The sequence below is a fragment of the Rhea pennata genome, chromosome 19 (assembly GCF_028389875.1).
Source record: "Rhea pennata isolate bPtePen1 chromosome 19, bPtePen1.pri, whole genome shotgun sequence".
NCBI lineage: Eukaryota > Metazoa > Chordata > Aves > Rheiformes > Rheidae > Rhea > Rhea pennata.
Window position 1 is genome coordinate 11565082 of NC_084681.1, and position 26959 is coordinate 11592040.

Consider the following 26959-nt stretch of genomic DNA (forward strand, 5'->3'; position numbering starts at 1 on the left):
TCCAGTTTGGAGGGCTGCCACTCCTGATCCTTATCCTGAGAGAACTGCAGGCTGGTTGGGGATAGGATGGGGGTGGGGGGAAGATTTGAAGGTCACAGGAGAGATGTTGTAGCCAGACCACTTCAGAGCTCCAGAGCTCCACCAAGCAAAATGCCACATGTGGAAGACATTTGATGTGCCAGAAATCATCTGTAAATGGTACCACCAAGGCCTGGTGAGGAAAAAAAAGACTGATATCAGTGATTAAATAAATTAAAACAGGTGGGTGTTTTCTCTAGGCCTGAAAGAATATTAACCCAGAGAGACAGTTTCCTGTGTTTCCAAAGATTTTTCAGCCTGGCCCAAAAGAGAAATGTTAGGCTGATGGCCAGAAAGGCACAGGTTATATATCTTATTGTAGCAGTAGGAGCTGGTCTATACTCCTGCAATACCAGGAAACTCAAAAATCCAGCCTTGCTTTTCGGGATCTTGTTTCTTTTCACTTTAACCACCCTGCTCTGACACAGCCTGAGATACCTCACTGCAAAGGTCCCAGGCAGGAGAAAATATTTGAGAGTCAAGCTTCCAACGGGTATTTATTTGTTTGTGTTAAAATAAATGTACATGAAAGAGTGTTGCTCCTGTGTGCTGTGCACCTTTGCCATCAGTTAAAATACAGGCCGAATATGACTGCATGACCAGGACAGCAGCCTGTCTCCTTCTCCACGATCACCTACACAAATACAACCAGAAAACACAGTACAGACCAAGACAGGTTTCTCCCCATCTCCTTCTCAGAGACTCCTCTCTGCCCACCCAAGCATTGCTCCAGCAACTGAAATCCAGGCCTTATAGGGTGGAGGTAAGGATCAGCTTGGAGAGAAAGTTTTGAATCCAAGGCCTTTCTTTGCTTTTGGCCCAACCAAGCAAACCGGCTCAGTTATTCATTCTTCCCAATAAGATCCTGTGGAAGACAAGGACAGTGGGGGTCTTCAACCATTGGTCTGTATGGATCAAAGCAAACATCCATATTGTACCACATGGGTGACCACAGAGTGACAGAGAAAAGTAGTCACTGGACAGCATCTAGAAGAATGGGGAGTAACACAGGCCCAATCTGTCCCATCAGATTCAGGTCTGATGCTACCAATCACAGCCTATGACATTACCCACCACTCCTGCCTGGGCAACAGCTTCAGGTGTGATCTGCAGTGTGGAGGCACGTCTCTCTGTTATACAGGTTAGCAGAACAGAAGGGAGCTCTCTGTGACTTAATTTACTTCTGCTATTTCCAGTGCTTTCCAGCCTTCCCTCCAGCCTGAAATCAAGGTGCTCCAAAACAAAGAGAGCACCAGAATCAGTAAGCAGTGGCTGTAGGATGCCATAAGCCATCAATAATGAGCATCACAAAATGAAGGCAGGTTCCAGACGGAGACCACTGAGGTCAGCTCAGAAGTGACATGAATTAGAACAGGGTCAAGTTTGCTGCAGATGACCAAGTACCATGTTAGCTGATTTGAGCCTCACACCTGGTCCTGTGAGTGAAAAGGGATTGTTTTAGAGTTTGTGGCCTTTTCTGACTTCTAATAAAAACCATTTGGGGAGAAGATTGTTCAGAAAGGAAAAGGAAATGGCAGCCCTCTTGCAGAATTAGAAAATGGGTCTCACATACTGGGTCTTACAGCAGTGCTGATAAAGAAATGCAGGAGGAACTCGGACCTGCTTATGGTGTTGCACAAGGAAGGATCACACCTGCTTTGTGTTATATAAGGATGAACATGCTAGCAAGTGCAGAAATAGCAGGAGACGCAATGAAAAGAGCCACATGGGATATGACCAGCTCACCTGCAAAGGCATATTGGACAGTGACCCAGGCAGGAACACATCCCTATAGCAAGCTGCAGTAGGACTGAGTTGATGGCCTCAGTATTTTGGCCAGAGAACAATCAGAGATCTTGGGCAGCCACCCATCTGGGAGGCTACCCCAGGACACCCAGCAAAACCATGCCATCCTAAAGGACAGAAGGATACGCAGGGCAGAAGCTTCACAGCCAGCTAGAGAGCCTCTATCCTCCCAAAATAGTCATTAGCAGCTCTAGCTGTGCCATCATGAGACAAGTGAGTGTTCAGAAGGGACAGCATAGACTGCAACACCTTGGGGTGTGTGCATCCTTCACACAGTGCTTTATAACCAGCTCATGATGCCAAGCCCAGAAGCGTTGCCTGGGAAACTAGAGGGCAAGACTTGACATTCCTGGCAGTGACACTGTCTCTCATCTGCTCTTCCTCATTTTCCCTGCTACATTTTTAGTTTCTTGTTTGGTTTTCATTTCCCTCTGCACTTTGCCCCATTCTTCTCCTGAATTTCTCTTATTTTCCCTTTTGCTCTAATTTTCCATTTTTTTTCTGAGCTTGAACTGAATCCAGTAGCAGTGAGGTGGGGAACCAACTCATTCATTCACTCTTCAACACAGCAGATCTGTGCTCAAGTAGTAACTTCATAAGAAATAACCCTTCATTCAGCTGCCTATGGGCACTGTCCGTGCCACTTTCCACAACTCCACCCAGAACCATCCATCACATTGCATTAAAACCGATGCAGACAACAAAATCCAAAATAGAGACATTCCCTACAAAGAGTCCAGATAAAAGAGACCCAACAAGATGGTACAAGGGCCAAGGATGAGAGCTCATCCATGGCCACAGCATTTTTTGGATCATGGATCCAAACATTAGCTCCCAGTGCTTGTTTTATTATTCTGTTCAGGTAAACAATCACGTCGGTTCTCTTTGTCATGGACTTTCTTGCTGCTGCTGCACATGCCTCTTCCAACCTGAGCTTGGGTAGAATTCAGTGTTTGTTGATGTCATGAAGGAGACGACCGCTGATGTGGCACCAAGAAAACATGCCATCATCTAAGCTTGCACCAGCCTGCTTGGAAATTCTTCAGTGTTGGTGCTGCGGTGGGAAGCATGAACAATGACAGGAAGATGAAACTCTCAGAGGAGAGTAGATTGTGGACTCTGCCTGGAGACCTGGTGAGGAAAGGCAAGAGATTAGAAACCAGGGTTTGTGATCATGGGATCCCCTTGGTGCATCCCCTCTCCAGTAGCTGGAGAGCTGATCCTGCTTTACAGAGTGCTCAGAGCCAATTACACTAACCCTTCGATGTCAGGCCACCTGACACATGGAAGAGTCATCAGCAGTATTAAAGGATGAAGTGTATTCTCCTGTGGAAACACTACAATCCACTGGACCTCCATTAACATCATCTTCTTATACAGCGCTTATAATTTATGTTGTCAGTCAGGACCCAGCTCAGCTTTGGCCACGCTTACCAGCTACTGGGTGGAGCCCAGGCAGAGAAAGGTGAGAGCTCAGTGGGTAGATGGTTTCAATTCCTGCCTTCCTTGCCAGCTGCCCCATGATGAGATTTAAGGTCTGTGCTCCAGTTTCTGATGCTGGAGCCCAGAATGTCAATTCAACCATATCAAGGTGTATGCTTGTAGACATAATTTTATCTCAGCTGCAGGTTGCTTCATCTTTTTCCATACCACCCTCTGCTAGGAGTGAGCTCAACTCAAGCTACCATGAGTACAGCCTTTGCTTCAGCTCCCACCAAGATGTTTGGACCTTGCTTGACTTGCTTGCAACCCATCGACACCAATTTTGACAACATTTTGCGCAGACTAGTGTAGCATATGAACATCTGGGTAGGGAGGTAGCTTGACCCAGGCAGGGCTGATCTTGTGGGGATCCAACCATCTACCTCCATGAGCACACTTGTTTTAGTCTGCTCCTGAGCTGAGTAGAGGGAGTGCACACCAGGTTGCACTGGTAAGAAACACCTCTTTACTGATGGTCTGCCATTACTTGGTATTTTTACAAAGTCAAGTGACAATATTCATTTTATGCTTTCAGGAATGAGTTTATGCCCTGAGCTGTTAGCAAATAAACAGAGGCGCAACCGGTTGCTTCTCAACAGCTGGGCAGTGACAGGAGACCCCTGTACAACTGCCATAGCTCAGTCCTTAGCAAACTCTATTTTAAATATAAAGGACTCATCATTTTATGTTTGGGCACCTGTGATTGGAGGTAATGTCGGCAGATGTCAGTGATTTAACTGTAACCTGCTAAGACAGAAAAGATCTAGAGGGCAGAGAGAAGGCATGTGAGGATCTTCGAGGAGAGATAGGTCTGATGATCTCTCAAATTTTCAAAGATGCTACATGAAGACAAAGGACATCAGTGGTGTAACTCCATGAGTATCAAGCATTTACATAAGAGATGCATTTGATCAACAGCTCCCTCTTCTTCATGGTTTCAGATAGATGTCTTGGTGCCCAGGGTACCACCCCTAAGTGCATTCACCCCCACTCCTCTTTGACCTCTATCTCTCTTCCCTCTCCACCCAAATCTTCCATCTCCTCAGCCTCCTTCCAGCCATGACTGCAGTCCTACTCTCTCCAAAGCTTAGTGGGGCTCTGGAACTTTTGTTCTGCTGACACCTCTGTGGAGCAAGGATGCATCTTGGTGCTCCCTCATGCTCATGCCTGCTGTGCCAGAAGCCATACATCTCCTAGCTACTCTCACTCATCCTCCTACATGGGAATTTGGGAGTTTCTGTACCCTGAGGAAGCCTCTCTCACCCAGCCTGGCTTCCTAGGACGTGTATGTTACCGTGATCATGTCCTGCGCAGAGGAGCTGGGGGCTGGCCTACATGATAGAACAGGTGAAGCCACAGCACTCCTTGAGCAAGGTGAGGCCTGTTTTGGTCATGTATGGTGCGGAGGTTTGCTGCCCCCTGGAAGTCATTTTCTTCTCTCTGACAGGAGCTATGGAAAGAGGCATAATTAACTTCAAGGTCAGCATGTGCTTAGTGTCACGGGCAAGGCCCATTGCTTCTTTTTAGAGCTCCTTTCAGTGCTGGGATGCTGCACCTCTTCTTCCCCACAGCTGGACACGAGCTCTGCCATCATCATGCCCACCACCAAATGTGCTTCCCAGGTGTCCATAAGGTGTGTCTGTCCATAAGGCAGGACAGGCACACAGGGACCCTGGACTGGACATGCCTCCCACTGTACGAGAGGTGTGTTTCTCCACAAGTGGTGGAGGCAAACGGAAGAAGATAACCTGCTTCAGAGACCAGGACTAGAGGAGGAGCAGATCATACACCACAACTTGTGGTCTCAGCCAGCAGTGTGATGAGATATAAGGAGCTCATTAGAAAGAGTCAGATAAAGTACATGAGAGATGAAAGAATTTCTACCCATCCCATTTCTCATAGGACATGCTGGGTGAAAATGTCAGGAGAGAAATGGAAGCATAGCATCCATACCAATCTGGGATGTTTCCACAACATGATGCCAAGCACCAGCACCCCCTAGCTGCCATTTTCTCACACCATACCCTCCACCAATAGCAGATGGCCTCCAAGTAAAACAGCCCACATAGAACAATGAAATTTTGGAGGCAGACAACTGAACTGAAGTGAAGTGGAGGAACTGCCAGGGAAGTTCTATGCAAGGAATAAAACTCATTAACCACTTACTTGCTTTCTGGAGGTAGTTTTTGGAGAGATTACTTTGCAGGAACTCTGCCATTTCCTTGTCTTCTTCCTTTTCCCTGTGATAAAGGAGATGATTGATTACCACTCAGGAAAGGAACAGTGAGGCAACCAGGAGCATCCAGTGAGGCATGACAGCACAGACCAGAAGCTGAGAGAGCAACTTCTGGCCAAGCCACTTTGCTCTGTGACTGTATACCCATCACAGTGCTCTTTGGAGAGACGGGAGCAAGGTTTGAGCATTCTGTCTGCAACAGCGAAAGTCCCCTATATGCTTCTTGGAGAGCTTAATCAGAGCCCTCTAGAGCTAGCAACAGGTGCAAAAGGTTCCTGTTGCTTTGGTGGAGGCAAAACAGCCTTCTTGAAGAAGGTGGTTTTGACACATGTTTACGCTCACAAGTGAGCCATATTTTGCAGATGGATCCAGCACAGCAGGTGCTAAGTGGCTATTTTCTTCTTGCTCTTCCTTGCAAAAACCCAGTTTGCAAACTTTTCTCAGACTCAGCTAGTTGAGTAGCCATGCCCATCTCTCCATTATCTATCTCCAGAGTCAATAATTGTCTTGCCCTCTTCAACCTGTTTCTAGAGTCATATGAATATGTCACAAGTTCAGCTCTTCTCTGAGGGGGCGCGTCTAGTCTGCAGCATTCAGAAAGCTGCAAGGCATGATCTGAGTGTGATTAGCTCAGCAATCTCTGCCTGTGTCTGCAGACAGCCTGGAACAGTGTTTTGGGACTATCAGTACCTCATTGTGTAGCACTGGCTCCAAGACTTGCTCTGGGAGTGCCTGGGGAGACCCAGCAGTGGCAGGAAGGGCAGTGGGTGCAAAATTTACTTGCTCAAGCAGGAACCACCCAGGGAACATGACAGACTCTCTTTACTACTACCCTTTGCTCTTGCTTCGGGGAGGCCAAAGACATACCATACAAGCTATACCTAAAATATCACCACTTTGGAGGTAATGTGTTCGGGAGCATGTCCCAGCCATGGAGCTCTGTTCTTCAACCTGCTATACGCACTGTACACACAGCTCATCCAGCCAGGCAGTAATTGCTCCAGAAAAATAGGACTAATTGGCACCAAGCTACCTGAGCCTTTCAAACTCCACATCATCCACCAGGAAATCCCGCGTTTCCACCAGCTTGTGTATCTGTTGCACCAGCTCCTCTTCCTTCTGCTTCTCCTCATTGGACTTCTCAGTCTCTGCAGCACAGGGAACACATTTAACACATTGACAGGTGACATCTCTCCAATCTGAGACCAGGTTGGCTCTAATTCTGTTCCACATAGGAGCAGATATGATAGTGGGGGTAAAAGTCAAGCCAGTCACCTGGATCCAGACACAGGCCACTAACCAAACAACATCCTTGTCTAAATCACCCTGGCTGGGATGGGATAGCCCAGGCCAAACTTTGGATTTTGAACAGTTCCCCAAAATTTTCATGGAACTGAGTAGTGCAAGATGCAACAGCGAACCTCAGAGAAGGAGAACCTCAGGAAAATGGCCTCAGCAGTGGGAAAGATCATCACTTCCCAGGTATCTTCATCCTCCACTGCTGGAAGGACTAGGTGTCTGGTTCCAGGGAGATCAGAGATGTCAATTCAGATGTCAACCTTCAGTCAGGATGTGCTTAGCCTGCAATTCCCATGCCAGCACACTCAACCACATGGTCTCAGCACAGATCTGAGCTATGCAGGACTCAAGAGACCCTATTTGGCTGCCTCTGAGCTGGGTTCTCCACATGGCCGGTCATGGATTGAGGTGCCTAATGAAGGAATTGGAGGGAATTATCAAAATTATCAAAAATGATCATGTGCTTTGGGAAAATGTTACACCACTATTTACCCACACATACAGAGACATGAAGATTGATGTGATCCACTGGCTTTATGTGGTCTCATTCCCTGCTGAACTCAGTCACTGTGATCTCATCCAGCATATCCGACCTATCAAACTATTGTGATCCTCCACCGGTCTCATTCTCATCGCAGTGACACGGATGACCAAAAGTGCTTGCCAAACTACCACTCTGAATGTGTTAGCCTTGGTTGTCACCTGCACCTGCAGAGCAACAGAGTGACCTACCTTTAACACTCTGCAACCCACTTTTGCCATGTATCTCTGCAGTGAGACCAGGGAAACTCTTACATCCCTATCAAGCCCTGCCCTGTATAGACTGGTATAAATAGTGAGTGAGATATGTGAAGATGACAGAGACGGGGCTAAGGGGAGTTAAATATAATCGGAGAGCTACGCTGGGTGGAGATTGTGATTGTGCTGCAGCCATTTAATATCATCTCTGAATTCAGTAGCCAGCTTCAAAATCAATCCAGCACAAGGTGGATCAATCTCCAGTCTTCCTTCAGCTAAATAAAAATGCAGTGAAATTCACAGTATGGAGCAAACCTGTGGGCTGAGTCTCAGCACTTACCTAAACTGCATATTGATTTGTAGTTTAAAGCCTGTTATATATTGATCTGAGGTGTTGCTGTGGGAGTCTGAGTAGGATGAACTTCTCACAATCATCATGTTGTTAGAAACATCTGCAGTAAATAGAGGATTCTCATATCATTGGTGTGACAAGTGATCTTGTGTATGAGTGAGCTGAGGCTTCCTGACAGAGAAAGCTGATCTGAACTGAGGTATGGGCCACAGCCATTGGCCTCTTCCCATGAACAGTTAATGCAAAGTCACATGGCCATGGCCATGGCCTCTGTGTAGCAGCTCCCAACTCTCTGGTGGGAACAAGAGCACTTACAATGTCATTCAGATGTCCTGCTAATCAGAGTCATCCGGTTGGTGCACAAACATAACATATCAGCTATTTGTAGTTAATTAACAATCTGCACTCATGAGTTAAAGCATATCAGAGTAAATATAGCCACTGCACAAACACCACACCTTGTTTTCCAACTTGCTGATGTCAGAGTCCATCATCGCTGTGGTATGCCTCTGAATTATTAAAGACAACCTGATCTGGTGAGATTTCAAGCTACAGGTCAGGCTGAGCTCTGAGTAACCACCAATATGCTTGAGTCCTTATCTGAATTAGACCTCAATACTCATTTTTAGTTTTGATCTGCTTTTTGTCTCCCAAAATTAATGATTTACAGCATTTTTCCAGCACTGTCTTGAGTCAACTTATAAAAACAAAAAGAGTATCCTGCATGGTATCAGCATTTCTGCTCTCAGCTGAAATTGGGAATGCTGAAAAGGTCAGAAATGAAAAAGCAAAGCAGATGAAAGAAAGACAGTCAAATTTCTCGAGGCTCAGAGAAGTTCCAATTTATCTCTAGTTCTGAGCTACCATTTAGGTCAACTCTTATTTTATGAACTAGAAAGTGTTTGAACTAAAAACTCACATGAGATGTGGATCTATACTTTGCAAGTAGGTCCTACCTTTACGCCCGAATCCTCACTTCCCCAGTGTGAACTTCCCTCTGGATACTGCCAGGATGTATTAAAACTGATTGAGATATGCTTATTAAGCAGCTGCCAGTCTCTCACCTGTTTCAGTCTGCATGTTGATGATTCATAAGCACACATGGCACAGCACCGCTAAAGCATTAGAAAGGGTCAAGACTTCTTGATGTCCTTCGCTTTGAGATAACATCTCATAAAAAAAAACTATCAGCTGAGCTGCTGCTCTAGGAAACAGATGTGCACATCTGGCCTGTTGTCTAGATTCAGGCATTCCCCCCCGCTAAACACTCACTGGTCTCAGTAAGTTCAAGATCTTCAGAGAGATTCTTGTAGTGGAAACAACTGAGGTCCAGATCTTACTGCTTGGATGCCCAAACTCATGGGAACAAATAAGCAGGAATATGTCGTCCATCTCGTCCTAGAAACACAGGTAAAGTCCTTACTGGTGGGCTGAACATGGATGTCCCAGGAGGAGGCATAGCCTTAGGAAAAGTCATGGAAACAATTCAAGAGAAAATCTTTCTTGCTCATTCTCATTCAAACCATGAGCAGTTTGTTGTGTGCTTTTATTTGAATATTTTGGCTGAAGAGGATTCTTTAGAACCCTAGTTTTGACCTTTCCTGGGCTGTGAAGGGAGAAATGTGGTTTGCTGGCTGTTACAGGGACATTGAGGCACTGGTCAAGGCAATGAAGGAAGAAAGCAGTATTTCCTTCCAGCTGAAGCTTTCACACATTACCATTAACTGTTTGCCTCTTTTCCATATCCTGAGTGCAGAACTGACCTAAATCAGGGACATCTCCAAGTCCATTTGGCATGACATGCCCCTAGTACCCATCCTACCCTGGCTGTCAGTGGGAGTCCAGCCTGTCCAGGCAGCAGCTGTCATCCGCCTAGTGGGTGACAGATGTTTCTGACATGGCCACAGCAAGAATTCATTGCTGTTCAAGTATTTCAGGCCTTTGATGGCATCTGCCCTCCTATCACCTCCAAAGAAGCCCCTCTATGGTATAGTCTGAAGACATCCCGTTCTTCTTTTCTGGACTCATTTGGGGACCTTCCTTAGTGGACATGGCAGGTCCCACCATGCCGGCATTCATTGACACCTAACTCAACCATTCCCCTTCTTCCTCCTATATCACACCCATGCTCCTTCTCAAAGGACTCCTATTTCTTTTCCTATTCTGTTTCCTTTCTACCCTTCAGTCCAGGCTGGGGCAAGGACTCCTTGCAGTATTGTAAGCAGTCAAGCTCCTAAGAAAGATCTCAGGTCAGACCTCAGGAACTACATTCCTTGTTGTTTATGCACTACCTGCTTGCAGCACCTGTGTCTCCAGGAGCATCCCAGAATGAGAGTTATTCAAGAGCTTCTTGAATGTCGCAGAAAACTTTTGTTGACTGTAAATGCAGTGTGCAGCTTTCTGAAACTTTACAAAGCCTTACCCGGAAGGGCTATGAGTTTTTGAAGCTCCTTTTTCAGCCGGCTGATTTCTTTGCAAAGCTGAATGTCATCCATCCTGCAGAGACACAAATGAAACCACAGAGGGAAAGATGGAGAGAGGAAAGGTGTAAAACCTCCAGAGAAAACCCAACAACCTCAGAAGGCAGTCAGCTCAATACACGCATCAGGGAGCACAGATTTACCTGCCTTCCCACAGGGAATGATAGCTCACTTCATCTCAGAGCTTTTATTAGAACTAAATGGGTTGTGTCACTGGTTGTTGGCAAAGCGAAAATTTCATCACTCTAATGACAATGATGCCTTATTAAAACCTGGCACATTCACCATGCAATAGCAGCTGTGTTTCTTCTCAATAAATAAATAAATAAATGAAGTCCCCAAATAGTAAAATCCAAAAGCAAACAGAAATTGTTGCCACATAAAAGGGTCTTACATTTTCATACTGGATTTCTGCAGAATTAAAAAAAAAAAGCGAAAAAGAAAAAGAAAAAAAAAAGCGAAAAAGAAAAAGAAAAAGAAAAAGAAAAAGAAAAAGAAAAAGAAAAAGAAAAAGAAAAAAAAGAGAAAGAGAAAGAGAAAGAGAAAGAGAAAGAGAAAGAAAAAGAGAAAGAGAAAGAGAAAGAGAAAGAGAAAGAAAAAGAAAAAGAAAAAGAAAAAGAAAAAGAAAAAGAAAAAGAAAAAGAAAAAGAAAAAGAAAAAGAAAAAGAAAAAGAAAAAGAAAAGGAAAAGGAAAAGGAAAAGGAAAAAGAAACACAACACAGGGAGAACAATGTGTAAACTTTGCAGGTGCCCATTAAGAAACGAAGTCATTTAAACAGGAGACTGCTAAAGCCATAGGCAATGAAATCTGTGGCTCAAAGCGTGGGACAGCAGTGAAATACCAATCAGGATGGGCCCTAGGAGGGCCCCTAGGATCCAGACTCAAATGTCAGCGGCAGCTGCTGACAGTGTGGCTGGGGGATGCACAGCCTTGTGTGTGCTGGAAAGGCAGCTTTAATGTCACCTCAGGAAGAGAAGGCATCACAGAGGCTCGGCTCTCTCCACGAGTGTATCGGCTCAAGTGCATCTGGCTGCTCACTGGGACTGGCTGACAAGATTCACCTGAATTTATCTGTTGATTTATCTCAAAAAATACAGTATGTCTGTGCCCTCACTAAAGCCCCACTTGGACAAGACCTAAGAATGATGGTGTCTGGCCACAGGGAGCACTAGTTCTTCAGTCTGAAGGGCTTTACTCCCTCTTGGTAAGGAAAACCTCAACAGCAGACAGTGCTCCTGGTTGAGACCTCTCTCCACCACAAAACAAGCCATCCTTGAGCATCTCCCCCAGGAAGGTGACACTGCAGCAGATGAGACAAGCCACTTCTCCAAATGTCCTCAGCACTAACCCCTGTCTCCCTGTAATGTTCTGCTCCCCACCTCCTGACCTCTTTCATGACAGCAGTCTCCAACATTAGTGACCTCCTTGCTTTGCCCCTCAGGATTCACTGTGCCTCAAAGTGGAGTGGCTTTTCCAAATGTTAGCTACACAGAATCACCTGATCCATTTTCCACCCCAAGAAAGGCAACTCAAGGGTCATATTTCCTTTTAAGCCCTACCAGGCACTCCAGCATCTTAGCTCAAGCTTCACAAGTTTTTCTAAGCCTTGAATGCAGAAGGACTCCTTGCATGCTTTGCAAGACACATGGCAAAGCATCCAAGCTTCAAGAGCACAGTTGAGATTTCTAGGTAGCAAGCTTCACAGTTGTGAGTGATGATAAGCCATACTACACAATCTGTGGCTTATGAGCTGGTGGCACCTTGGACAGAAGCGTCTGTGGTTCACTTTGAAGTGTGTGTTGCTAAGAGCACTTTCTGCATCTTCAATAATCCTGCCAGCACTTCAACTGAGTCACACCATTCACTCTGTCCTGGATGAGTCATATTTGCTGGGAGCTACTCAAACCTGCAGCTTTGTCAGTTGAATGGAGAACACCAGAAATGTTAATTAGGGAAGTGAAAATAAACAGACTGACGAAGAGGGACCCTGTGAGATATCGCTGTAGGAGGAGAACATCCTAGACAAAGGAGAAGATTTCCTTTTGGCTTTGTCATTTTTAGCTTCATCTGATAATGCCTTCATTTGTTTGCATACTACAAATTCTCTTGCTTTAGAGACTAGTGCAAGTCCTGTATTAGGCACGGAGCAGGTTCACCCATGCTAACATTTGGTTGCTGTGTGTGCCAATCTGTCCTTCCATCCACTGCTCCTCATTTCATCATCACAAAGCCCTCAGCTTGCATGAAGAGTATCAACAGGAGGTCTTTACAGGACATCTAACAGACTGTCCCTCCCTCAAAGGGTCTATTGCTACAGGGCTGCAGGAACATGGCAGTGCACTTTGAAGGAGAAAGCAGGTACAGCCCAAAGCTCATTCCCTGCACAGGCTATCAGAGCAGCTCCGTGCTTCAGTCCTCCCACTCACACCTCCATCTGGGTCCTGGCTGGTCCTGAGGATGGGATGCTCTCAGGTATACCCTAAGGCATATCAGGACCCAAGGACCCATCCATTAGAAATTCATTGGTGCTCTGGCACAAAAGGATTTATGTCCTATCCACAGTAACTAGTCTGCACTGCTCTGCCTTCTCTAGTCCCCTGTCCACGTAAAACCCCAGGTTAAATCCTACCAGAGCTGTACTGCTACAGATGGCCTCTCCATCCTCAGTATTCTCACTATTGTTTTATATCCCACTTCTCAAGAAGCACAGGATGTGTCTACTGCACACAAACTTGTACACATGCAGCTAAGCTTACTTTACGTAATCACTCTTATTTTAAAAATATGAAAAGCTTATTAGCAATTCACTTAGTAAAACTGAAATAAGCAAATAATTGAAATATTATTAAAGTTAATTTGGAGAGAAAGCTTGTTAAAAAATGATAATAGAAATTATAAATAAGCAGTAACAAAAGTTCTCATTTAAATAAAACTTGGGAGAGATTGCAAAGACCAGCACTCAGAAGGCTGCTGCTGGAGCTAGGTTTGCTTCTACCACTTGAGATAAACCTTGCAACATTAGCCCTGGCCGTGATATCCCTCATATGGCCCTGGGACCAGACTCCTGCACAGAGCATGTAAAGTATTCAGACGATTCTCCCACAGGAAATGTTGCCCTTTCCTTTTGCTCTGAGAAAGAGGAATATTGGGAGCTTTAACGTTTTCCATAGCACAGACATCTCAGAAATGTTGGAACATTTTAGTCTGACATTTCTAACAGGAACAAAATACTGACAGTTATTGACTGACCAGCCAGGTCACATCTCCATATGGCAGTGCATCACAGGCACTGCATGTCTCTGGTCATTAGAGATGTCCATCTCCCCAGGCCAGCCTGCACCCTGCAGTCCTCCTCTAAATATAAGGAGTTTTTTGGGGTTTTTTCTCCCATTGGAAAAAATAAAAAAAAAAAGCCCCTTTGTAGCCAGAGATCCCTGTGCTTTTAACCCTATCCTGAAGCACCCCGGTCCTGGGGGATCCCTTTTCTTCAGCAGTGACTTAGCTCTTTGGATAAGTCTTACCTCCCCACAGCCATTCACCTCCTGTGTTCCTCAGCCAGCACTGAGCAAGGCCCAGGCAATCCTCAGGGCTCTTTCAACAACCAAAGGACCCAGCTCTCATGGATTTGCAAAGCTACACTCCTCCCCAGCGGTGCACTCCGGAAAGCTGGCAGCAATGCTCTACTTCCTTGCAACGCGTGCGAACAGCTCAAATACATAATTCTGGGGACTCCTAACTTTCAAGTGCTTAATTTTGCAGTCATATCCACTCTGGTACACAGTTTCAGTAGGTGATTTCCTTCTACTTCCCAAATGTGCACCAAAAAAAAGGGATAAGAAAAAACAGTAGATGTGATTGTTGACAGCGCCTTTGAGAGTTAGGTACCAGTTGCCATGGAAAGCACTTAAGCACCTCACTTCTTATGACTTCCAAAAATCCCATTCAGCAATATATTTCAGGGGAACCTGAGCTTCAGAGAGGTCATCACTTCAAATCACCCTATTCCAAATCACACCTTTAAATCACAGTTCAGTGCACAGCTACCCGAGATAACAGGTTTATGTGGACATTACCAGGTTCTTGTGTTCCCTGTGGTCCAGGCACTGGAGGAGATACAAACAGATTAGACAAGCAGCATGTCAAGTGCTGCAGCCCAGTAAATACGATTTTTGCTGTTACCATTAAAAAATCCCAGGCTTTGTATTGACTTGACAGCATGAGATCTCAGGACTGGTCTGGTCATAGCAATTTAATTGTATTAATGAAGCTTTTCTGCATTAACTGAGACTACGAACGCTAGCGTTATAGTAACTCAACTAATAACATTTGTTGCAGTTTGATTAGGTTGTTTAGATTTTAGATGAGACTAACAATAAATTCTCTGCTTTGTATATATGGTGTGCTCCCTTTTTGCTCATATCAGGATTTTGAGTGTAACAGTGCAGCCCTACAAAGCTGTGGTGGGAGCCAGGAACCGTCAGCCCTCCCGTCGCGCTCTTAGCTGTAAAGGCAGAGCAGTAGATGTGAGAGCTCTGTCTGGCAGGCTGCCTGCACCCGACGCGGCCACTCATGGACCATGGCGGGATCTGGACAAGCTGGAGACCCTGTACATTTGAAGCAGAGTCACGTGGGGAGCTGGGCCATCCCTCCAGCGGTGTCTGTAGCCACATTTAGAGTAGAGGCAGAAACAAGGGCTATATTTTTACCTCTGCTGCAAATGACTCTTCTGGACCCTTGAACCTTTTCCCCCTTCCTCTCTGAGCTGTCTCCGTCTGGCAACCCAGAGCATAGGAGTGCAGACACTGAGGTCTCAGAGGGGGTGTGCAGCCTGGGCTTCATCACAGCTTTGCTTCGTGAGCTTTTCTCTTGCAAATACCACTCTGCATCAAATTGGCTTTATTTCTGCCTTTTAGGCAGGGCTGGCTTGACCTTAGCACTGCTTTTGACCCAAATTTCCCACATGGACGATCCAGAATGGAAAAGTTCAGTAGAGATGACTGTGTTGATAACCTAGAGCTTGGGTAAATCAGCCCTTTTCCTCATGGACCATCCAAAGAAAACGTTCCTAAGTGCCCCTTGGTACCACTGCAACACACTATTTGATTGCCTTAAATCTCAAAGCACTCTAGATTTTTACTCAAAGACTATTTTGACCAGTGAAATGGGCCCTAAAGAAAATCTTTCTCTGTATTTCTGGCTGCAGAGGCTGTGCAGGGCAAGGAGAGCAGGATGCAATGCAGAGATGGGCACCAGGTGCTGAGGCTTGTTAATGAGGGAGAAACTGTCCCCCAGTAACTAAGGAAAGAGTAAAAGAGGAGCTAAGAGGATGCATAATACTGCCACTGCAGGGGAAAGCAAGCTGCAGCTATGGGGATATTCAACAACGAGCAATTTCAGTACCTAAACCTCAGGTCCCTTCCCAAGACAAGAGCTATGCACCAGCAGAAGAATATGAACCAGTTGAGAATGGGGTGCTTGTGGTGGAATACGGCACGTTTTAGTTCAGTGAAACTGTGCTATAAACTCTGTTTGCACAGAAATTTGTTTGGCTCCAACCATCACAATGTCATGTTATCCATACCGCTTACTCCAAGCCCTGCACCACCAGCACAACCTTCCTGCATCAATGCAATTTGGTAGCATGCGGCATGGCCAGGCTGCTTCTCCATCCCCCTCCCAGCATGCTCCACCTGCCCAGAGTCCCCAGAGCTGAAGCAGAACCCCAGGGGGCTGAAGCAATTTGTGAGTGTTTCTCAGTACTCTGCCTGCAGCCCGAAAGATGCCACAGGGTCATGCAGCAGCTAATGCCACGGCTATGTGCAGAACTGCCCTTGCATTCTGGAGAGTAGCTCTGTCTCACTCACTGCCCACTGCTTCCCCCAGTTGCAGCTTGTTTCCTGAGCCCTGTGGAGACAGGATTCCCCTTTGCTCTGGCCTAAGGTGAGTGACTGCAACTTTGGCAGATTTGACTTGCAAACTCGGAGGGGTGAGTCCTTCCCATTTGCCTCCAAGCATGGGACGCTGCCTACAATCAGTCTCTGTATCTTTGAGCCTGTGCCACTTCATAACAAGGATTTTATCAAGACTCTTCCAAGAGCAAGGCTAGGAGGATAGTTGGTTTTCGAATGGAAAGTGATCTGCGGTGATTTACAGGCCACAGCACATGCAGACGCAAAGACAGCTCCTGCCATGAGGACTGCATAGTGACCACAAAGGAGGACAAACCAACCTAACGGCATCTTTGGAGTCCCTTGGCTCTTGTGCAGTGGCTAACATCCTGGTGCTTGCCTTCAGTTCCTGCTACCTAGCACTGCGCTACCCAGACTGAGCTACCTAGATCAGTTGATGAGTCCTTTACCAACCATACAAATCAAAAGGAGGCCTTTTCTGGGACTTATTTTACCAGTGTGTCTGGGTGGTGACCACAGCTCTTCCACCTTATTCAGCCAACAAAATGGCTTTCAGCACCTAATGCTAATAAGTGAAAATGTTTTTGAGCATTAAATTTTGAGACAGGATTATCCACCATGGGAGAAGCTGTTTTTCCAGGTGAAAATGATCCTAGTTCTGCCCTTCCCTGAGGAAGATTCATGTTTGATTAGGCAGACAAAAACGCTGGGATGACCATGGAAAGGGAGGATGGGCAGGATACTCACATGTATCGCAGCTCTGACTCCCTTCTCACCAGGATCTCTCTGATCCTCTCGATTTTGAAGAGCTCCCCTTCAATATCATCAATGGTTGTGGTTGAGTCAGCCATGGAAATAATCTCATCCTCTGCCAATGAAACAGGAGCCACATTAGCAAGCAGGAGATGTTAAGCTGATGCTGAGGATGAAAGTGCGGGCTGAGCTGTCATGGACCCCTGCCAGTAAACATGACATATCCATGCCCCAGATCAGCAAAACCATTAAACACATGCACAATTTTAAACTCATTTCCAGGCCCCTTGCTGGCAGGTGAGGGTTGCCCTGTCAGTGCCACAAGAGGAGACAGCACAGTGGAGATTAGGGCCTGGGGACCCATCACTGCTGGGAGAAGACCTCTACAGCCCAGCCAAGGTGGCAAGCAAAGCACCCAGCCAGCTCCAAGCCTAATGCAACTCCAATGACCTCTGCAGTGCCGCTGCATATTTGCATGGGTACAAGCAAGATGAGACACTGGCCCACAGGGAAAGTCACTGTCATACACAAGAGCAAAGAGATGAAGGCAACTGGATTTCACCTTGACTTATGTACTGTTGGGTTCTGAAACAGATCTGTTCATTGCTGCATTAGTATCAGAACTAACTTGGCTTGCTGTGCACAGCTCCAAACATGCATGCAATATGCATGAAGCGTCTGCATGAAGGAACACCTTGGAGGCCAGCAGGCAACCTTGTCTGAGCTTCCAGCCCTCCAAGCCTGACAAACAAACACCATTTTCACCAGCTTGCAATGGCAGCACATCGTGCCCACACTGATGCTGTGCCAGACTCTGGACTGCTTAAAAAGCCTAGAAATTCCTGGGGTCTTCCTCCCTGCTGAACAGCAGGAAGCCAAGGGAGTTAAAAACTGCTGAAGGGAGGAACGTGTATCTCCTGTGATCCAGAACTGCTAAAGCTGCTGGTGTTATGCCTAACACAGCTATGCTGGGAATGAGCAGCAGAAACTGAGATGAGTAAAGCAGAGGACACTCTGCCCTTTGCTTTGGTCCCTGCCAGCACCAGAAGAAGTTACAAGAGATGAGAAGTTTTAAGAGGCAAGTTTTCGGAACAGCCATGTCCCAGACCAACTAAGTGAGGTCAAAATGCCATGCTGGGCTGCTCCACAGGGAAGGTTTGGCAGTGCTTGTTTTGCACATGCTGCTAAACTATTGCTGTCGGGTATGTTTAAAAGGTTGCATCAATGCGGGAGCCCAGCTCACCTGTCTGCAACAGCCAGCATGCGTTAGAGCTGGACCCTCCAAAGTCCTAAGGCATCTCCAGCACATGTACAGATGCCAGAGACACAAGCCTGTGCACACACCCTTCTCTAAAACATGCCAAGGCCAAACTCTGGCCCCATGCAGAGCACTGAGTGGTTCCCTAAAGAGTCATGGAGATGAAGGTATCACAACTGTTCCCTTCCTAGCACATGCTGGATGAAGTCCCCATCCTTCCCAACTTACTGGGAGAATCACAGAATGAATGAGGCTGGAAAGGATCTCTGGAGATCATCTAGTCCAGCCTCCCTGCTCAAGCAGATCACCTAGAACATGTTGGACAGGATCACTTCCAGGCAGGTTTTGAGTATCTCTAGCAAAGCAGACTCCACAATCTCTCTGGGAGACCTGTTCCAGTGCTCTGTCACTCTCACAGTAAAGAAGTTCTTCCTTATATTCAGGTGGAATTTCCTGTGTTTCCATTTGTGCCTGTTGCCTCTTGTCTTGCCACTGGGCACCACTGAAAAGAGTTTAGCCCCATCCTCTTGACACTCTTCCCTTCAGGTACTTATAGGCATTGATAAGATCCCCCCTCAATCTTCTTTTCTCCAGGGTAAACAGGCCCAGTTCTCACAATCTTTCCTCAGAAGAGAGATGCTCCAGTCCTCTGATCATCTTTAGAGCCTTACACTGGACTCTCTCCAGTAGTTTCGTGTCTCTCTTGCACTAGAGAGCCCGGAATCAGATATAATACTCCAGATGTGGCCCATGTGTGTTGCCCAGACTGGCTAGTTCAGCTTCCTCACCCTCTGGAGCAGTGAGCATCACCTTTACGATCCACTTGGGGAAACTGAGGCAGGGAAAGGAGATGTCATTTGCTCAGGGTTCAAGATGCACAGTGCTATATGCCATGCAAAAAAAAAAATAAAATAAAATAAAAAAACCCACAAAAAACGACACCACCCTGCTGTAAGTAGCTCATAATAGCAGTCAAACACCTCACACTTTCCATAACCTCATCCACAGCAACCTGTAAATATCTGAGCTTCCCAACAAGATTTGGGGAAAACGAGCTGTTATTTCTATTTCAGAAGAGAGCAGTGGTGGGCTCAGCCAGCCCAGCACAGACAGGATGAGAGCCCAGCAATCCTGATGCACCACTCCAATCTGGCTGTCCCTCTCTCCTGCCATTGTCCTAAGTGGAAGGATGTGCCACTGACTTACACCAGGCTGTCACACTGATTTACACAAGGTTATCACACAGATGTACACAAGCACGTTGCGGCTCACTTTACAAGGATATCTGAGGTTTCCCTTCCAGGCCAGCTCCCACCTCCCGGTCATATCTGGCTCTCAGAAACACATCAAAGGACTTATTATCAATGATGTGCAGTAACATATTTATCACATGCGGGCTAATCTGGCTCTCCTGCAGTGTATGCATATGGTGGGGAGGAGGGGGAACCTCAGCACTTTCAGCAAAGCCAGGTTGTGAGAAAACATTAAAAAATCATCATATATCAGGGACAAACTCTGCTTCCTTTGAATCTCCATGGGGCAGCTCTCCCCTTTGAAACTCTGCTTTCCCTAGAGTTCTGGGACTTTGCCTATGCAAGGACAGGGGGGAGACATTGCCAAAGAGTACCACCCCTGGAAGCTAGATTTTTTTCAGGCAACCAAGTTGTGGGAACTGGAGATGTCAGAGCTGGAGTGTTTGACCTGGGAACCCCAAATAGGAAGCAGATCAGGGCTGAGAGTTACAGGGCAGGAACAGTTAGGTCAGCATTAAGGTACATGGCAAAAGAGCTAGCACATATTGGTCATCTACTCACCATTTAAAATTGTTTGAGAACTCATTCCCAGAGTGAGGCACATTTCCAAGGCAACTGGCAGAGAAGGTTTAATAGTGGAAATATGAGTGGCTTAGATAAGCCTGACTGATTTGGAGAACAGTTTTCTGCAGTTTCTGGTTTAGGAATTCACTAGGGTTAATTAAAGATTATCTCCTACTTCTCCCAGCCATGCAAGCCACATTTAACCCAACACCAGCATTGTGAGCCCTCGACTCTCTCCTATCCTAAACTGTGCTCCTGGGACCCAGCGCCTGCCCTGGGTGGTGGACTGATGGCTACGTGGATCAGATGCAGCGTGGGGTTGGACTCACTGCCCTCCATCAGATCTCGCTCAATCCATCTCCTGCAAATTTCCCTGAGAAACCCTTCCTTAGCCCTGTTACTAAGGGCCTGAATGGGGTTGCTAAGGACTGGGATGTGGTTGCTAGGGGACCAGCCTGCAGTTGCTAGGGGTCTGGACAGAGTTGCTAGGGGACCACGATGCTGAAAGCCCATGGCTTCCAAGCTTCACTGCTATTCAGCTGCTCTGGAGCTCCTCGTGACCCTGGATATTTCACCATATGATATATTCACACCCAGCACCCCCTGACCACCCAGGGCCTTGCACCAGGGTCAAGGAGGCTCAGCCATCTGCTCACCGGCTGTGGTTCCCGGGTACTTCTCCCTGCAGATGTGACAGACAAGTAGGTAATGACATACGTGTGGCTGCAGACAGTACAGCCAGCTTGTGTTTTCAAGCAGCCATTCCCTGGGGTTAGGCTGTGCTTCAGTGCAGCTCTAGACCTGTCAGGAAGAAGCTGCATTTCTTGAAGTGTCATTTCTATGACCAGGCTAAAATGACAAGGTTGATTATTTTACAGATGCTCCAGTAAGCAAAGATGAGTTTACTGCAGCTTTCATTAGCTAAGGACAAATCTAATTACTCATAGTAGCACAGGAGCACAGGAGTGGATCTGGGGAAGGGTGGGCTGTCACTTCTGGGCTGTGTTGGGTGGAGGAATGACCTGGAATAGTCTGATTATTGGTAGCAGAAGTATTTGGCTCAGATTATCAGCCAGCTCTTTCCCAAAGCGTGAACTCAAGGGCTTGAAACAGGTGTCAGCGTCGCCTCTTCTCCCTTCTCATCCCATGACCTCATTAGCAGAAGCCATTCCAGATGGGAGAGGCGATTCCTCAATTTTGCACACAAAGGGAGGATGTAGCAGTGCTGGATTGCTCTCCTCCATCTGCAGCAGCAGGGTGGGAAGTGATTTCAGTCCATAGGCAGCTGCATACAACAGCAAGAAAGCTCCTGGCTCTGTGCTGTCCCCAGTCTCCCTCTCAAAGAGGTAGAGGACATGGTGTGGCTGGGAAACTGGCTGTGGCACCAAATCACCACAAGAAGCAAGACCCAGCACTGGTAAGCACCCATAATATGTGCTGACAGCCACCAGCAGCCTGAGGTACTACCACTTCAAATGCCATGCTCACATTGAAGCTCATCCCCTCACAGCCCCACGTAATCACTGCATCACTTGGCTTGAAAGCTGGGGCAGCTCCCGGTATGCATGAAGCAACGCAGGCATCCTGATCATCCTACCAGTAACCCTCTGAGACTCAAGGAGGTTAGCACACCCTTCAAGGTCTGCCTTGTGACCACCCTGCCCACGAAAAGCTGCACTCGCCCTTCCTGGTCTCCTCTCCTGCTGCTGCTCCTGCTGCAGATCAGAAGCATCCCCCAAAATGAGGATGGTGGGCAGGTCCACACCATGCAACAAGGCAATGTCCAGCCTATGATTGTGGCAGGAAAGAAGCTGTAAGCTCCCCAGCCCTTGCCTCGGCCTTGAGGTCAACGGTGTGACTGGGGTTGTGGCACTCTGCATTCTTTGGGTAAGACTTGTGTTCAGGCAAGCCAGGAAAATGTTCACCAAAGTAGTAACTCATGGACAAGAAACTCTAAAGAGAAAGTCTCTTGCTTGGAGCTAGTTAAAGCAGGGCAGAATCAGAGGAATTACGGTGCAAGCAAGTGATCCTGCAGAATGAGTAAGCTGTGGAGAGGACCTGCAGCTGGGGAGGGAACCTGGAGTTGAAGATGGAGCCCACAGACTAGAGCTGTTCCTCTAAACATGAGTCTTGATCATGCCAAGCTCTCAAAGGAGCAACAGATGGAGGCTGGAAGAGCAACATAGGGCATTTCTTGGCAGCCCACCTCACAGCTCGGCTGCCCACCTCGGCTCCTCTGCTGAAGCCAGAGGGATGTGACAGAGAGGCACCTCATGCACTCCCTTGGTCATGCGTATCCTGCTCCTGGAATGGGCCACCTGCCAGAGGCTGGTATGACTGGGAGCTGCCCTGACTGTGCAGCTGAAGCCCTCTTCTTCAAGACCTTCAGCATGCATGGGGACAACAGAGTAGTCAGGGTCATAGAAAAGTTGTGCATATTTTTGTCATTCGTGATTAACAAATCTCCCCTTGGAGTCACCACAGTACAGGAATATAGGAGGACATGGTATGTTAAACCACACTGCAACGGCTAAGAGCAGGGTTGAAACTGCAGAGCTGCTGCCCTAACCTTACACCAACCCTGCTGCTCTGCAACACAGAGGAAAGTGTGTGCCGGACAACTATCATGAGCTGAGGCGTCCTACAGGCCCATCCTTCTCCTGCTGCTCTCAGCCTCTAGCTCAGTCCACAAACCCCAGGAGGGAGCATTATTCTGCCTCTGCCACTCTGGCCTCATCCAGCCCCAGCCTCTTCCCTCTGCTTCCTTTAAAACTATCCTAAGCATTTTTTTGCTGCCTCTTGTATCTTCGGTGAATGCTGGAAAAAGTCTGAGGGATCATAAACCCCCTGAGCTGCTACTGTTGCTTTTTGGATATTGAGAGAAGCTCTGTCCTATGTAAGGCATCTGTTCCACTGAATTTGGTCCCAAAGCTTGGAAGGGTAAGACAGGAGAGATGCTGCAGGGTGTAGGAAATACCTGGACAAGGGGGCACAGCTATGCCACTGCATGAGAACCATCCATTATGCTCATGAGAAACAGATGGAACTGTACAGGTAACTAAAAGACAGTATCCTGAGGACTGCTGATAGGATGTAAAGATGATCTTGTTGATGGAGACCCCTTCTATCTGCCAGCATCTGCCCCAGACCACAGGATCACCTTGTCAAGAACTGAACATTTGCTTGAAGTCAGAGGGCTGGAGCAGAGGATGTACAAGGAGAGGCTGAGAAAAGCACATTTGTTCAACCTGGAGAAGATGAAGGAGGCTGTCATAGCTCTCCTGAACTACCAAAGGACACAGAGAAGATGGAGCCAGGCTCCTCCCAAAGGTGCATAAGGACTGGACAAAAAGCAATGGGCACAAGTTGGAACATAGGGAATTACAGTTAGATAGTAGGAATGATTGGACGCTGGAACAGGGACCAGAGAGGTGGTAGAATCTCCATCCTCTGTATAAGATATCTTCTGGACAAGGCTGTGAGCAACCTGATGTAACTATGAAACCTGCTTTGAACAGAGGGCTGGACCAGAAGTTCTTCCTGATCTAAATTCTTCTACGAATCTATGTAATGAGATCAGCCTGGGAGGACTGATCAGGATTTGCATGGATCTTCTCTGCTAGTTCAGGAAATGCTTTCTCCAGGCAGATATGGGCTCATGCTGAGTTCCCAAACACCAGCAATTACAGGCATGGGCCAAGTAACATCTTTCCTGTGATAACCGCAAGACCAAAGGACACCAAGCACCCATCAACCTTGTGTGATGGAAGTGACACTACATGGCAGTGGCCAGAGGCAAGCACAGACACTTGAAGCATGTGAGGGAGTAAAACCTGGTAAGTTCTGCAGGCAGACAGCTAAGTAAATGATCTCCCTAGAGATGGTTTTGCCAAGGCAGAAAATGGGATTCTTACACTTCCCTCTACATGCCTGGTACCAACAAACACCTATGGTAGGGAAGTTTATTAGAGCTGTGATCTAGCTCACAGTCCTGAGCCTCCTTTCAGGGATGGAGAAGGATGACCCATTTGTACATTCACACTGCCCAGGGCTCTTTGCTCCGACAGCTGCGCATGTGACAGCAGAGCTGGGCACAGAAATCAGCCCCACGCTGCCAGAGCAAAGGGATCCCCCGACAGGCACCATTTCAACCTAGCAAACGAGTAAGAGAAGAAAGCTTTGATTTAAACTTGGAGATGCTCTAATCATCACACATGGCCCAGGGGAAGAGAGTATTGTTAATGAGGAGTATAATAGCTGGAGACTTTCACTCCATATGGCTTTGGTGAAAACATTTAGACAGCTAGCAGCAAGCCTGAGATGAGTCACAGCAGCAACCAGCACAGGCTGAGTTTCCAGTGATTTATTTCATGATTAGAGTTGGGCAACTGATTGACAGCACCCTAGAGGAAAGGGGGGTCAAAGCTCTTTGCTTAGGCTCCATCCCAAGAGGCCCTTAACTTAGCCATGTGCTTTCCACTGCCAGAGAAAAAAACACGGGCAGGCGGCATTCAGCCAATCTGAATCAACCCTCGATTTACAAGCTTGACAAAGAGAATGATGGTAAACTCTGCCCAACTCTAGGGTAACTTTTCCAGAGGCAGTCAAGTCCCCACCACCTGCACTACTTGGCAGGAGGGGATGGGGGACTCCAGAGCTGTCAATATGCAGCCAGAGCACACCATTCCTGGAGGACAGGCTCATGCTCAGATGGAAGAGGTCACAGCTACCTGCAGCCTGCAGACCATAGCACCGTTTCCCTTTCTAGTGCCACAGTTCTCTCTACTAGCAAACCTGGGAGAAAAGCACAGCTTTGGCCCATTGCAACCAGTGAGGATTTCTCTGGCTAAGTATTTGTACAGCCTCTGAAACAACTGGTGCCAATGGGACTGCCAGATATTGCCATGACAGATAGCCACAGAAAAGATCAGAGATCTCCGGTGAGGTGCTGCTGAATGACTTGCTGGGTGTACGACAAGGGGTGAAGCCCCTCCACAACACCCTGCTGCTGTACGTGTGCTCGCCTGGGTCACCCACTGGGGTATCAACAGGTAGAGCGGCATCCCCCAAGCACAGCAGGCCCCCAAGCACAAGTAGGACAAGGAGGTGAGAGGCTACGTGTGCTCAGTGCTCCACAGGTTCAGCCTGAGACTCCCTGTGATGGCAGCAAGCAGCAAAGTGACATGGGGCAACATTTGAAAAACACACCGATCTCTGCCATGTTCTTGCATGACCTGGGGATCCCCCCCCAGCGGCTGGAAGTTTATAAAACTGCATTGAACCTGCAAACATCAGTGCCACAATATCCTCATATGGAGGCACCCAAGGGGAGATGCCTAGGCCATATCCAGCTCCCTGAGCTCAGCAAATGCTTGAGGATTCCCTGGACAACCCTGGTGTCACCTGGCTGCTGGGAACAGAGGATCCAGGTGATAGCAGTGCTCAGCCCTGGTCTCTCCCAAGGATGGGGTCTCCAGGTAGAGAGTATTCCGAGGGGGAAACAGGAGGGAATATATATTGCTGTGTGGGAAGGTACAAAGGAGGACTAAAAGTTTGGGTAGATTGCCATGAAGCTGAGCAGCCCCTGTCTTGGATGGAGCCCCACTGGGAGCCTCCCCCAAGCCTGCATCTCTGCCTTTCCCTGGCTTCCCCCAGCTGACTTGCCTCCCTCCAGCCCACAACAGGAGACTGAATTGTTCCCTTGATGAGGACTCTGGTGCCAGCACTGCCAGGGAACTTAGTGGAAGGTGGTGCAAAGGTGCCAAAACACCAGGATCCATGGGGTTTGTCCCCACACACATCTTGGAGAAGACAACAGCCATCCCCCCCCCCCCCCCCCCCGCAGTACCAAGCAGGATGCTGGGCAGAGCTGGAGCTTCCTCCCTGCCTTGTCCTTGTCTTCCCGCTGCCTTCTCTTGTCCTGCCTAGTACAAGGGACTGGAGGGCACCGAGAGGGATGGGAAGGAGAGCGGATGGAGGATGTCCTGGCAGCGGGGCTGCAGGATCCTCCCCTCCCCGGGGCAGCACCGGGCCACTTCCTTCCCACCTAGGGCTGGGAACTGCTGCCTCAGGCGACCCCCCCCCCCCCCCCCGCCGTCTGCCCGCCCCGGTTCATGCGGGAGGAACTAGCCGCGACTCGGGCTCCCGGTCACGGTCCTGCCTGCAACCGGGCAGGACGGCACGGCGGCTCCGAGCCTCTCCCGGGGCAGCCTCAGCTGCGGCGTTGCGGAGGGCTCCATCCCACCTTCTCTCCAGTCATTCCCTCCAGCCATCCCTCCTTCCATTCACTCTTCCCCACCATCCACTCCCTTCCCTCCGTCCTTCCTCTCCTCCAGACACCCTTCCTTTCACACATCCCTCCTCGACCCTCCCCTTCCTTCCGTCCTTCCTCCCCTCCATCACCTCCTCCCTCCCTCCCTCCCGCTCCACGCCCGATGGCCTCGGAGCAGGGTCCCCCCCGGTGCCGGGCAGCCCCGCGGGGCTCCGTTTAACGAATGAAGCTCCCCGTTCCCGGCCAGGTCCGGCGGCTCCGGGACCGGGGCCGAGGAGGGGAGTCCCGGAGCCAGCCGGGGCAAAGTTTGGACGTGGAGCAGCCGCCCCGCGCCGCCGCACGGGCCGCGGCCCCGGCCCGCCGCCGCGCCCCGCCGCCTCACCTGCCGCCGTGCCGGCGGGCGGCCACCGGGTGGACTCGAGCGATCCGTACCGGGCGCCTGCCCGGCCGCCCTCCATGCCGCGACCCGGCGCCGGGCA

The 26959-nt window shown here is 48.2% G+C and overlaps 1 protein-coding gene across 1 annotated transcript; it reads right to left on the reverse strand.

Annotated features, from left to right (window-relative positions):
• Window positions 1-567: 567 nt before the first annotated feature.
• LOC134149076 (bMERB domain-containing protein 1-like) lies at window positions 568-26959 on the reverse strand. Its single transcript, XM_062591871.1, has 7 exons — window positions 26863-26959; window positions 17129-17249; window positions 10414-10487; window positions 6636-6750; window positions 5533-5606; window positions 4661-4816; window positions 568-3015 (listed from the first exon to the last, which is right to left on the reverse strand). The coding sequence occupies exons 1-6, from the start codon at window positions 26936-26938 to the stop codon at window positions 4698-4700; spliced, it is 579 nt and encodes a 192-aa protein (XP_062447855.1). The 5' UTR covers window positions 26939-26959; the 3' UTR covers window positions 568-3015; window positions 4661-4697.